Source organism: Macaca nemestrina, chromosome 2 (genome assembly GCF_043159975.1).
Source record: "Macaca nemestrina isolate mMacNem1 chromosome 2, mMacNem.hap1, whole genome shotgun sequence".
In the NCBI taxonomy this organism is placed as follows: domain Eukaryota; kingdom Metazoa; phylum Chordata; class Mammalia; order Primates; family Cercopithecidae; genus Macaca; species Macaca nemestrina.
In genome coordinates, this window is record NC_092126.1 from 121,627,875 (window position 1) to 121,640,192 (window position 12,318).

The window sequence follows — 12,318 nt, forward strand, 5'->3', positions numbered from 1 at the left end:
TTTTGACTAACTTTGCAGTCATGGCATATGGATTTCATCCCACGGCTGGTTTTCCTCAATAACCCCAGAAGGCTATGTCAAGGATTTGAGGCTATCTGGGCTCCTTGGGGAAGACAGCAGTGATTGATTAGTAATGTCTGCCCTGGATGCAGACAGTGGGTGGCTTGACAGCTTTACATTGCATCAAGACTTCTGGGAGTAGAAAAAGCAGTGATGTAAAGGAGTTGGGGAAATGCTGCTGTTGGAAACAAGTGGCTCATTTTTTATTTTAGAAATCTAGGCTCAGAGAGGAAGGCTCTTGCCCAAGGTCATACAGCTTTTGTAAGCATCTGAGCTGGAATTCAAGCACAGTCTCCAAAGCCAGTGATTTTCTCACTACAGGTTACATTTTATAGAGTATGAAATTATGTCGAGTACTTAATTACTATGATCAGTGCTTATAGAAGGAGAATAAAATTCCCTAAGATTAAGTTTTGTTTGTAGATAAATGCCATTTGTGGAGGGACAGGTTAAACCCTGCAACCTATTCTCTCTCCCTCTTTTGGGGAAGGAGACAGCAGATGTGGGGACGGGTGTCTTCACTTTTTTCCTGGGAACAGAGAAGCATTTCAGCACTTCTAGTCTCAGGTGTAGCAGCCTTTAGTGGTTTTACTCCCATGCCTGTGGAATCTTGAGCTTCCTGTATCAGGATTGCTCTTACCCTCTGTGTTCCCAACAGGCTGGGGCAGGAGCATTCTGAGCTCCGGAAAGTTAATATTTGACTTCACAGCACCTGGCTTTGGGGCAGGCTGTGCCCTGAGGGTAGCCAAGGTTCTAGACGGCCCAGACCTGGAGTCAAGCTGCTTGGGGGCTATCTTCCCTCCCAGATTATTGCAACAGGAGCCAAGGAGGGGAGTGTGTGTGCGTGTGTGTGTGCGCGTGCGTGCATGCACGTGTGTGTGTTTTCTCCTGACCTTGCTTGACTCAACAGCTTTCCTGGCCAAACCTCAGGGCTCAACACAAAACAGGTTCCTGCCTGATAGCTGGGCTTAGAGTTTGCAGCGTCGCATCTAAAACCTGTCCTCTTGCAGATAGCATCCAAGGACTTTCTTGCTTTTGTTGTCCAGCTTTCGATGGAAAAGGATACGCTGGAACACTTAACTTAAAACTCATACCAAATACTTCTAAAGGTTTGCTTCTTCCCCAGTTTTTGTGCGGGACTGGGAAGGGTAGCTATGATTATTGGGAAATACTGAAATGTGACTGGATTTATCTTTACACAGGTCCAGGGAGTTCAGGACCTCAGGGCCCCTCGTAGCCAAGTGAGATTTCTAAAGCCAGTTAGCTGGGAAGTCCTCCATTTCCTCATACCTTGAAGCAGAGATGACTGTGTTTTTAGCTTTGAAGTAATCTCCCAGGCTTGTGGGGAGAGGTCCCATACTTTGGGGCAGTCCACTTGGTTTTTATATATGGTTTACGTTTTGTCAGTGTGGCTGCCTCTCCCTTCTTGTCCTTTTGATTCTCATTTTGGGCCTAGGATTGTATTGGAAAGATTGTCTCCTTCTTTCCCACAGAGGGTCTGGAGGAGCTGGTGAAGCAGAAAGGCTTTCTGGATGGGGTCTACGCATTCGAGTATTACCCCAGCACCCCGGGGAGATACAGCATTGCCATCACATGGGGGGGACACCACATTCCAAAGAGGTGAGGCTCCTGCTGCAGAGGGGTCTTCTCTGGAGGGTGCTCGGCCCAGGGCAGACTCACGGGTGGTTGCTTCCCGGGCTGCAGGAGGGAAAGAGATCTGCTTTGTTGAAAGCTTTTTTTTTTTTTCAGAGCTGCACAGACATTTGGCCTGTTCTCAAAAGCAGCAGAAAGTTGCTGTGGTTTTAGCTGACTTGCTTTAAATCAAATGCTGGCGGTTAGGGGCTGGTGGGAGGCAGGGGAGGCGGAATGAGCAGTTAGAGCAAATGGGCTGTGTGTCTAGATGCCCGCATATACACTGAGATTCTCTTTTTCAATGAACTCCTTTGTTCATGAATGCCACGGGGCAAAATCTGCTGTGATTTACATTAAGACCGTCTACGTGATGCTTTCAGGGGCCAAGGGACACAGTCTACAGCTTTGCCTTGTGGGCAGTGCACTTGCCCCTCTGCGTTCTGTGTTTTCCAGCTCCCCTGGGGGTGCAACTTTAAACTCCGAATAAATTCAGTTAGCCTTGAGAAATATTTGGGCATTATTGGGTTCTGAATACCTACCACACTTTTTTTTTTTAAGCCTCCCATGCCAAGGTTACAGCACATTCATTCATGTATGAGATAAAGCCCGTTCAACCGAGTTTTCTGGTTATAGCATAAGCAGGATATAGTGTATGTGGACTCTCTCACTTTCCAGAGTCATAGTCTGGGGAGGCCTGCACACAAAGGTAAAAGACCAGGAGGCTGGTGCAAAGCAGCGTGGCCTGAGTGTCAACCTAGTGGCCACCTGAGCTCCCAGAAGTAGTCACATTACATTATATTGTTGACATAACAATAGCTATGGGTGAGGGGCCTGCGGGAGGAAGGGGTTGGCTGGAGTTTGGGATGCCAGGTGAAAGGATCAGGCAAGTGGAAAGAATATGCCAAGGAACTGCAGCTCATGGCTATAGCGAGGCCTTACTTTACTCTTCTTTGATGCTTCTATTCCTTTCCCTGTAGCCCCTTTGAAGTTCAAGTTGGCCCTGAAGCGGGTATGCAGAAAGTCCGTGCTTGGGGCCCTGGGCTCCATGGTGGGATTGTCGGGCGGTCGGCAGACTTCGTGGTGGAATCCATTGGCTCTGAAGTGGGGTCTCTGGGTAAGTGGACGCAGCTGACCGGCATCTTCTGGAGGACTGAGGATTACAGGGCTTCTGGACTGCGTCAGGTTGGATGTTGGGGCCTTGCCTAGCCTCAATACCTTTAGCTTCCTGGCTTCCTAGCCACCCTAAGCCATCTCTGCGTGCTGCTGTAGAGTTGCCATTTCCATTTGCAGTTGCCTCTGATACCAGCATTCATTCATCCGGGAGAGTTGGGGGCAGAAGCCTTATGTGGGTATTGTGCCTAAAACAACGCTTGGAACGTAGTAAACACTTAGCAAATAGTGTTGACTGACCTATAGTTTAGATGAATGAATGAATGAATGAATTTTGCTGAAATTTGGATTTGGAAGATAAATATTTTCTTTGGAGCACAGCTGAAGTATATTTTAAATACATGTCTAATATATATATATGATCATTTTATATCAGGAGTCAGCCAGCTTCTTCTATAAAGGGCCAGATGGCAAATATTTTCCACCTGTGGGCCCTATGGTCTCTGTCACAGTTATTTGACTCTGCCATTGTAGGCCTGAAAGCAACTATAGGAATACGTAAACAAATGGGTGTGGCCATGTTCCAGTAAAACTTTATTCGCAAAAGTAAGCAATGGGCCAGATGTGGCCTTCAGACTGTAGTTTAGCAACCCCTGTTTTAGGTCATAGCAATCAGCAAAAGAGAAAAACAAGAAATCACATTTATTTTTCCCTTCTAGAGAGATGATATTAATCGTCTTGTATATTCATAGTCTAGAGATAATATTAAGCCTTTTAGTGTATCCTTCTAGACTTTTTTCTCTGTACGTATGCATGCAAATATTGATTTGGTGCAGAAAATATCTTGGACAAGTCTTTATATCTTTATGTGTAAATATAGGGTATGCCTTCATTTTCCATGGCTTCCATGGAATTCCATTGTATGGCTGTATCCATTGTCAGGCTCTCTAGTTATTTCCAAGGTTTTGCTATGAAAACAGTGCTGACTGTGTATCCTTGGTAATTACCTTCAGATAAAAACCCAGAAGTGGATTTGGTGGTGCAAAGAGTGGGTGTTGGTTCAAGGCTTTTGCCACATGTTGCCACATCTCCAACAGAAAGGTTTGCTGGTTGGACTTTCCCTGTTGGATGATGATAAAATACATATAATGTATTTAATACTATATATATATATTCCACCCCTTCCATCTCTACTGAAGACTCGATGAGCTTGGTTTTGGGAGAAAGGGACACAAATAGATTTCAATCTTCTGGTCAACACTTGGCTTTTAGGGAGGCAGCAGGAATGAGCTGTCATAACATAGAATAGGTGCTTTCCACCATATAACCAGGGAGACCCTTCTACCTCCACCCCCTAGGGTTTGCCATTGAAGGCCCCTCTCAGGCAAAGATTGAGTACGATGACCAGAATGATGGATCATGTGACGTCAAATACTGGCCCAAGGAGCCTGGCGAATATGCTGTTCACATCATGTGTGACGACGAAGACATCAAGGATAGCCCGTACATGGCCTTCATCCACCCAGCCACGGGAGACTACAACCCTGATCTGGTGAATCAGCTGCTATGCTTCTATCTTCTTGTCCCTGGCCCCTGGTTCCTCACCCCCATGCCCGAAGTTGCCTTAAGCAGCATGTTGAGAGACGGCAGAGAGGAATCATTTGGATTTTAGGAAGGAAACAGGCCTGCATTTGTTTGTTTGTTTGTTTTGAGACAGAGTCTTGCTCTGTCGCCCAGCCTGGGATACAGTGGCATGATCTCAGCTCACTGGAACCTCTGCCTTCTGGGTTCAAGCGATTCTCGTACCTTAGCCTCCCGAGTAGCTGGAACTACAGGCATGCGTCACCATAGCCAGCTGATCTTTGTAATTTTTAGTAGAGATGGGGTTTCACCATGTTGGCCAGGCTGGTCTGGAACTCCTGACCTCAAGTGATCCACCTGCCTCGGCCTCCCAAAGTGCTGGGATTACAGGCGTGAGCCACCACACCCAGCCCAGGCCTACATTTGAATCCTGGTAGGATCACTTAGCACTTCTTATAGTGTTGGGCAGTAACTTACCTGTCTGACTCTTGGTGTCTTCCTCTATAAGACAGGAATGATAGTAGTCTCTGCTTCTACGATGATTCAAGAGGTGGCATGCATAAAGACAGCCTTTAGCTCATGCCTGGCCCATGCAGGGAGCTCCATAAGCTGTTATTTTCTTGCAACTCCAGGGATCATATGTCAGTCTTATAGCCATTTTCTGTAGTTATTATTTCAAGATGCTCCATAGATAAAGGAGGTTTTTTTCCCCTAGTTCCCTGCCTCTTAAGTTGGAGCAGTGTTTCCAAGAGTTTCCTCTCAAACCATTAGCAGGCTGATAAGCATTAAGTCTAAGCCAGCCTGGCTGACAGGGAGTTGGCCCCACATGCCAGGTGTGCTACTGTTGGCCCACACGGGCAGCTGTCCATAGGCTGATGTCAGTCTGGGCTGGTAGCTACCCCTTTTTGGCCAAATGCTATTCCTTTGCCCTCTAGGGCAAATGTCCGTGGTAAAGATTCTGAGTCCCCTCAAAGTGGTAACATTGAAACTGGGCATGACTGGAGGTCTCTGCCCCAGTTGTTAGAAGTTCTCTAGGTCAACTCAGAATAAGGCAGGGAGCATGGGTTAGTTTGGGCATGGTTTTAGAATGGGTTTCCAATCTTTTGCCTTCCCTGGGCCACATTGGAAGAAGAAGAATTGTCTTGGGCCACACATAAAATACACTAACGATAGCTGATGAAGAAAAACAAAAACAAAATTGCAAAAAATTTTGTAATGTTTTAAGAAAGTTTACAAATCTGTGTTGGGCTACATTCAAAGCCATCCTGGGCCTCATGGGGCCTTCAGGCCGTGGTTTGGATTTGTTTAGAGAGTTTTCTCCCTTATGAGGGAGAGACATTTGTTTTTAAGTTACAACCTACTTTAGCACTTTACTTCCCGTAACCATCCTCTTATGTGGATACTGTAAAACCAGACACAGGTCATTTTGTTCTTCCCCCATCCCCTGGTTACCTGTCTTTGTATAAGGGTTTAGTTGGGGCATTACACAGAAAGAGACTTATTATCTGCCTTTGCTTCAGGTTCGAGCATATGGGCCAGGTTTGGAGAAATCTGGGTGCATTGTCAGCAACCTGGCCGAGTTCACTGTGGATCCTAAGGATGCTGGAAAAGCTCCCTTAAAGATATTTGCTCAGGTAAATTTCAGGGAGGCCACCTGTGCAGGTAATTGTCAGGTAACAAGATCTGTCCATGTAATGGCAAGTTGCTGAGTCCATCTGATCTTCTGTTTCCTCATCTGCACCTTCGAAATGATAAGAAGATTATCTTATGGGGTTATGTGAGGGTTCAGTGAGACTACCATGTAGAGTACTGGGCTTTTAAAAAAATAATCTTTCTGATTTGTGTTCTGTGGAAATGAGGCTTGTTTGTTTCAGGTTATTCTGTAATGTCTTTTGGTGTGGCTGAAGCTGCTGAGGTCATGGTGGGAGATTTGTAAACAAGGATTTAAAAAGTATGTTTATTTAATCTAATTGAATTTGGCCAAAGGACTTAAATGCAGGAATTGAAATTACGAAGCATTGAGTGGCCATAGCTTTGTTTTTGGGCCACTTGCTTTTAATAACTAAAAATAAATACATGTTATATTTTGTCACAGGTTGTCATCACGTTGTGAAAACATGGCACGTTGTAGTTGGTCCATGAAGTTTTGTTGTATAAGCAAATGGTGACTTGGCTGTCTTGGGAGGCCACAGTAGCCCTGTTTGATAGAGACAATGTGAGGACCACCTCTGGTCCTAGCTCTGGTTTTTTTGCAGGATGGGGAAGGCCAACCTATTGACATCCAGATGAAGAGTCGGATGGACGGCACATATGCTTGCTCATACACTCCGGTGAAGGCCATCAAGCATACCATTGCTGTGGTCTGGGGAGGCGTGAACATCCCGCACAGCCCCTTCAGGGTAGGTTGTGAGGCAGAATCCTGGCTGTTGTATAGAAACGCTTGGTCATACACCAGGTCTGGGATCCATGCCTGACGGCCAAGGCAGACATGTGAAAGGAACCCGTCCCTGGTGGGAACTGAACGATGGAGGGGCCTGAAGGGCAGAGTGCTCCAGCCCACCCAGAAGAACTATTTCTAACAATGTTTTTCATTAGTATTTTACTGGGTCCAAGTGGAGGAGAACTTGATGACCTTCTCCATGTCTCTCTAGGTCAACATCGGGCAAGGTAGCCATCCTCAGAAGGTTAAAGTGTTTGGGCCAGGAGTGGAGAGAAGTGGTCTGAAGGCAAATGAACCTACACACTTCACAGTGGACTGTACTGAGGCTGGGGAAGGTGAGAAAGGGCCTCGTTCAACCCAGTGATCATTGCTTCTTGGGGAAGGGAGATCTTCTCATAACGTTTTGAGGGCAATTCCCTTTGAACTAGGAAGTAGTCCATCTGAATAGGTAATCATCTACTGAGCCTCTGAGTCATTCCTTGGTGGTGTCTTTGCTAATCCATCATCTCTTTCCCTAAATCCTTACTTTTTCTCAAGTTTCTTACTAGAAGCTTCCCAATTGCTTTTTGGGGGTGTTAACTTGAGCTGGAAGAGATTGCACAGGACATGCTGTTTCTTGTAAGCTGGTGCTAATAAGCTGGTCTGTTCCAGGTGATGTCAGCGTTGGCATTAAGTGTGATGCCCGGGTGTTAAGTGAAGATGAGGAAGACGTGGATTTTGACATTATTCACAATGCCAATGATACGTTTACAGTCAAATATGTGCCTCCTGCTGCTGGGCGATACACTATCAAAGTTCTCTTTGCATCTCAGGTATGTGTTGGAGCCTGGAGTGGAGTAGGTTTGGATTCTCTTTGGCCACTCATGTGCATGTCTCATCTACTTTTTGGCGTTTTATTTTATTAGTATTATTATTTTTGAGATGGAGTCTCACTCTTTCACCCAAGCTAGAGTGCAGTGGTGTGATCTTGGCTCACTGCAACCTCTGCCTCCCAGGTTCAAGTGATCCTCCCACCTCAACTTCCCAAGTAGCTGGGGACTACAGGCTCACACCACCCAGCTAATTTTTTTTTTTTTAATTTATTTTTTTTGAGGTGGAATTCTGCTCTTATTGCCCAAGCTGGAGTGCAATGGCATGGTCTTGGCTCACTGCAACCTCCGCCTCCCGGGTTCAAGTGATTCTCCTGCCTCAGCCTCCCAAGTAGCTGGGATTACAGGCCACCATGCCTGGCTAATTTTTTGTATTTTTGGTAGAAATGGGGTTTCACCATGTTAGCCAGGCTGGTCTCGAACTCCTGACCTCAGGTGATACGCCTGCCTTGGCCTCCCAAAGTGCTGGGATTACAGGTATGAGCCACTGTGCCTGGCCACTCAGCTAATTGTTTTGCATTTTTAGTAGAGACGGTTGCCCAGACTGGTCTCGAACTCCTGACCTCAGGCCTGCCTTGGCCTCCCAAAGTGTTGGGATTACAGGCATGAGCCACTGCATTTGGCCTCCTTTTTGTGTTCTAGTGACAGGGAAGTTGTCTTGAGAACGCTGCTCAATTTGTCTCTGGCTCCTTACAACCAAGAAGGAAAAAAACTTTTATTATTCCCACCTTCTAACAAAAGTGAGGCAGTGTGTTCAGTGGTTAAAAGCAGGGGTCTGGAGAGAGACTAGTTTGTTATAAACTTTCATCAATATTTTGGTTGAAATGCAATTAGCTTCTAGATATGTTCTACTTTGATGCCTTTGAAGCAAATGACAGTGGTCTCTGCCCTTAAACTTTTATAGAGAGAGGTGATTTGAAGTTTCAGGTATGCAATGATGAAGATAGGGTGAGCAGGATCCTGAAAGAGAGAATTTTGAAATCCTAGGGATTAAAATTAACCTTACATGTAAATGGGAACCTTAGTAGAATGTTCTGTGCCTAAAGGTAGTGGTCTAGTGGTCTTGACATCATCCATTTAACCTCTTCTGCCTTTATTCCAATAGTCTGCAACATTCTTTTTGAAGAATTATAATTGTTCTGTCTCTGATCACTTCTTGCATTTCCCCAGACCTTAGCTCTCAGCTGTTCCTGGAGGACATTTCCTTCCTTCAGCCCTATATATTATTATCCTTTTTGGTTTTATTCTTGTTGGCATTTTTTCATCCTAAGTACTTAACATTTGGTATTACAGGCTCAAAGTCCTCAGGTTTATTTGTGACATCAGGGATCCAGGCATCAGAGAGTGACCTATTATAGAAGACCCTTACCCAATGCTGGGCCCTTTTGGCTTATCTTACCCTTCTGTTTACCTGTGGTAACAGAAGTCTGCTCACCCCTCACTAAGTCAGAGTGATGCTAAGGTTCACCGTTTGTTCAAGGCACCCTGAGCTCTGGCTGTTGCTTCAGGGGCTTTCCTACTAAGACCGTGTCTCTGCTACAGGAAATCCCCGCCAGCCCTTTCAGAGTCAAAGTTGACCCTTCCCACGATGCCAGCAAAGTGAAGGCAGAAGGCCCAGGGCTCAGCAAAGCAGGTAAGATGGCACATCAAGGTTGTCCTGGGCCCCTCTGCCGGCCAGTGGCACTGGGCGTGTTTCGTCCATGGCCTTGAGGAACCTAATCTCCATCAACACCAACACCAAGCTGGCAGGTGTTCTGTGCAGCTCTGATGCAGCAGTGTCCAGCCAGGGCCTGTAGCCGGCTGTCATAATAGACCTGGTGCTGTTGAACCTGTCTGACGGGTTCTCAAAGTGAAACTACTCCAGCTAGTCTGTCTCCTCACACAGTATATCTTTTCCAGGTGTGGAAAATGGGAAACCGACCCACTTCACTGTCTACACCAAGGGGGCCGGGAAAGCCCCGCTCAACGTGCAGTTCAACAGCCCTCTTCCTGGCGATGCAGTGAAGGATTTGGATGTCATCGATAACTACGACTACTCCCACACCGTTAAATATACACCCACCCAACAGGTAGGGTCCTTCTCCCCTCTGCTCCCCTGGCCCCCAGCCAGGCCCTTTTCTATGCAGTCTGTGCTGGGTCACTGTGGACACCAAGGGGTGTGAGAGGTGCTCTGCCAAAGTGCTTCCTGATGGGAAGCGGCTCCTGGCATTTTGAACCCCTCTGGGAGCACCTGTAGGAAGCCCGATGGGTTCTGTCAGGTGGACTGCAGAATTCACCAAGAGCAAGCAGGAAGCTGGTCCCATATCTCCACCTTCGGTTTGGGTTTTATCAGAGAAATGCTCAGATATTGATATTCAGGCCCTAATATCTATCTTTCTGTTACACATACAGGTGCGCACATGTGCACACACACACACGTGCACTCCCTCGCAGCTTCACCAGCTGCCTTTTAGTCTTTTCATTAATTACCCACAGAGAAAGAGCTGCTACACCTTTATGTTTCCTTCCTGGCCCTTTTAGCTTAGTTTACCCCTTTTACGAGGTGTTGGAATGAGGTCTTTTCTCAAAGAGCCAGTTCAGCCTTTTGTCCCTAAGGCCCAACACACTATTTAGGGCAACAAATTATTCCCCTTTACAAAATGCAGGATTTCACATGTGATCTTACCATCTAGGCTGGCTTCCTCTGATTATTTCAGGCCATAAGGGCCTTAAAACTACCTCTCGGTACAAGTTAATGTTTATTTGTTTAAAAACATTAAAAAATTTTTTTTATTGTGGTAAAATATATATAACATAAAATTTACCATCTTAACCATTTTTAAGTGTATAGTTCATTAGTGTTAAGTGCATTCATTATGTCGTGCACCCATCACCACCATCCATCTCCATAACTCTTTACATCTTGTAAAACTGAAGCTCTGTATCCATTATATTTGTTTAAAATTTTGTTTTGCTTCATGTTCACACCTCTGGGGTCTGGAGACCAGACATCCTGGCAGAAAAGTCTGGATTTTAATACTTAAGCCTCGTGTTCTAAGTGGTTGTTCCAAACCTCTGAGATTCCTTTATTCTTAAGGGAAACGATCCTGCTGTGTTTGAAATGCCATTTGTAGGAGAAGAAGGGCAACGGTTTCTGCAGAAACACTGCTCAGAAGCCTTGCTTCCACCTGGGTCCTCTCAGTGAGGAGTGGGCAAGAGTCAAGTGGGGAAGAAGGAGGATTATAGTGAGGAGGGGACATGGTGTAGCTGTCCCCTGAGTTTGGGGGCTGCACACCCTTGGAGATGGAATCAAAGGGATTGTGTGTGTCATGTTACAAATGTGGCCCCTTTCATCCAGGCTTGCTGCTGTTTGTGCTTTCTTCTCCAAATTTTTATTTTTATTTATTTATTTATTTGAGACAAAGTCTCGCTCTGTCGCCCAGACTGGACTGCAGTGGCATGATCTTAGCTCACTGCAACCTCTGCCTCCTGGGTTCAAGTCATTCTCCTGCCTCAGCCTCCTGAGTAGCTGGGATTACAGGCACATGCCACCACACCTGGCTAATTTTTGTATTTTTGGTAGAGACAGGTTTCGCCATGTTGGCCAGGCCGGTCTCGAACTCCTGGCCTGAGGCAATCCTTTCACCTCAGCCTCCAAACCTGCGGGCATTACAGGCATAAGCCACTGCGCCTGACCTCAGTATTTGTCTTTTTGTGACTGATTTGTTTTTCTTTGCATAGTGTCCTCTATTGTCATCCACGTTGTAGCATGTGTCAGAACTTCATTGCTTTTTGAGGCTGCATTCCATTGTATGTGTATACATTTTGCTTCTTTCTTCATTGGTTTTTTTGTTTGTTTGTTTGTTTGTTTTTTCTTGAGATGGAGCCTTGCTCTGTTCCCCAAGCTGGAGTGGCACTATCTTGGCTCACTGCAACCTCTGTCTCCTCAGTTCAGGTGATTGTCCTGCCTCAGCCTACCAAGTAGCTGGGACTACAGGCACGTGCCACCATGCCCAGCTAATTTTTGTATTTTTAGTATGGATGTTTCACCATGTTGGCCAAGGTTTCACCATGGGGTTTCACCCTGTTGGCCAGGCTGGTCTCGAATTCCTGATCTCAGGTGATCCGCCCGCCTCAGCCTCTGAAAGTGCTGGGATTATAGGCATGGGCCACCATGCCCGGCCTTCTTCATTTGTTGAAGAACATTTAGGTTGCTTCCGTCTTTTTTGTCTGTTGTGAATAATGCTGGGTGTACATATATCTCTTTGAGTCTCTACATTTAATTCTTTTGAGTATATACCCAGACATGCAATGCTGGATCATATGGAAATCTCTTTTTGCTTTTTTGAGAAACCACTATACTGTATTCCACAGTGGCTGCACTGCTACAGTCCTGCCAACAGCATGCAAGGGTTCCGGTTTCTCCACATCCTTGTTAACAGTTGTTTTTTTCTGTTTTTGTTGTTGTTGTTGTTGTTGTTGTTGTTGATAGTGACTATCCTATTGAGAGTAAGATGGTGTCTTATTGTGGTTTTGATTTGCATTTTCCTAATGATTAGCGATGTTGATAATCTTTTCACGTGCTTGTTGGTCATTTGCATATTTTCTTTGGAGAATTATCTACTTGCCCATTTTTATATCAACCTT

The 12,318-nt window shown here is 45.7% G+C and overlaps 1 protein-coding gene across 5 annotated transcripts in view; it reads left to right on the top strand.

The window, feature by feature from the left end:
- Positions 1–12,318, top strand: part of LOC105482823 (filamin B) — a 167,860-nt gene that overhangs the window by 98,858 nt on the left and 56,684 nt on the right. For all 5 annotated transcript variants that reach the window (XM_071091970.1, XM_071091971.1, XM_071091967.1 and 2 more), the window contains exons 10-18: positions 1,554–1,680; positions 2,670–2,806; positions 4,161–4,354; positions 5,904–6,017; positions 6,639–6,782; positions 7,035–7,158; positions 7,475–7,635; positions 9,235–9,325; positions 9,592–9,761. In XM_071091970.1, coding sequence (XP_070948071.1) covers positions 1,554–1,680; positions 2,670–2,806; positions 4,161–4,354; positions 5,904–6,017; positions 6,639–6,782; positions 7,035–7,158; positions 7,475–7,635; positions 9,235–9,325; positions 9,592–9,761 — 1,262 coding nt within the window. The remainder of the gene's footprint in view (positions 1–1,553; positions 1,681–2,669; positions 2,807–4,160; positions 4,355–5,903; positions 6,018–6,638; positions 6,783–7,034; positions 7,159–7,474; positions 7,636–9,234; positions 9,326–9,591; positions 9,762–12,318) is intronic.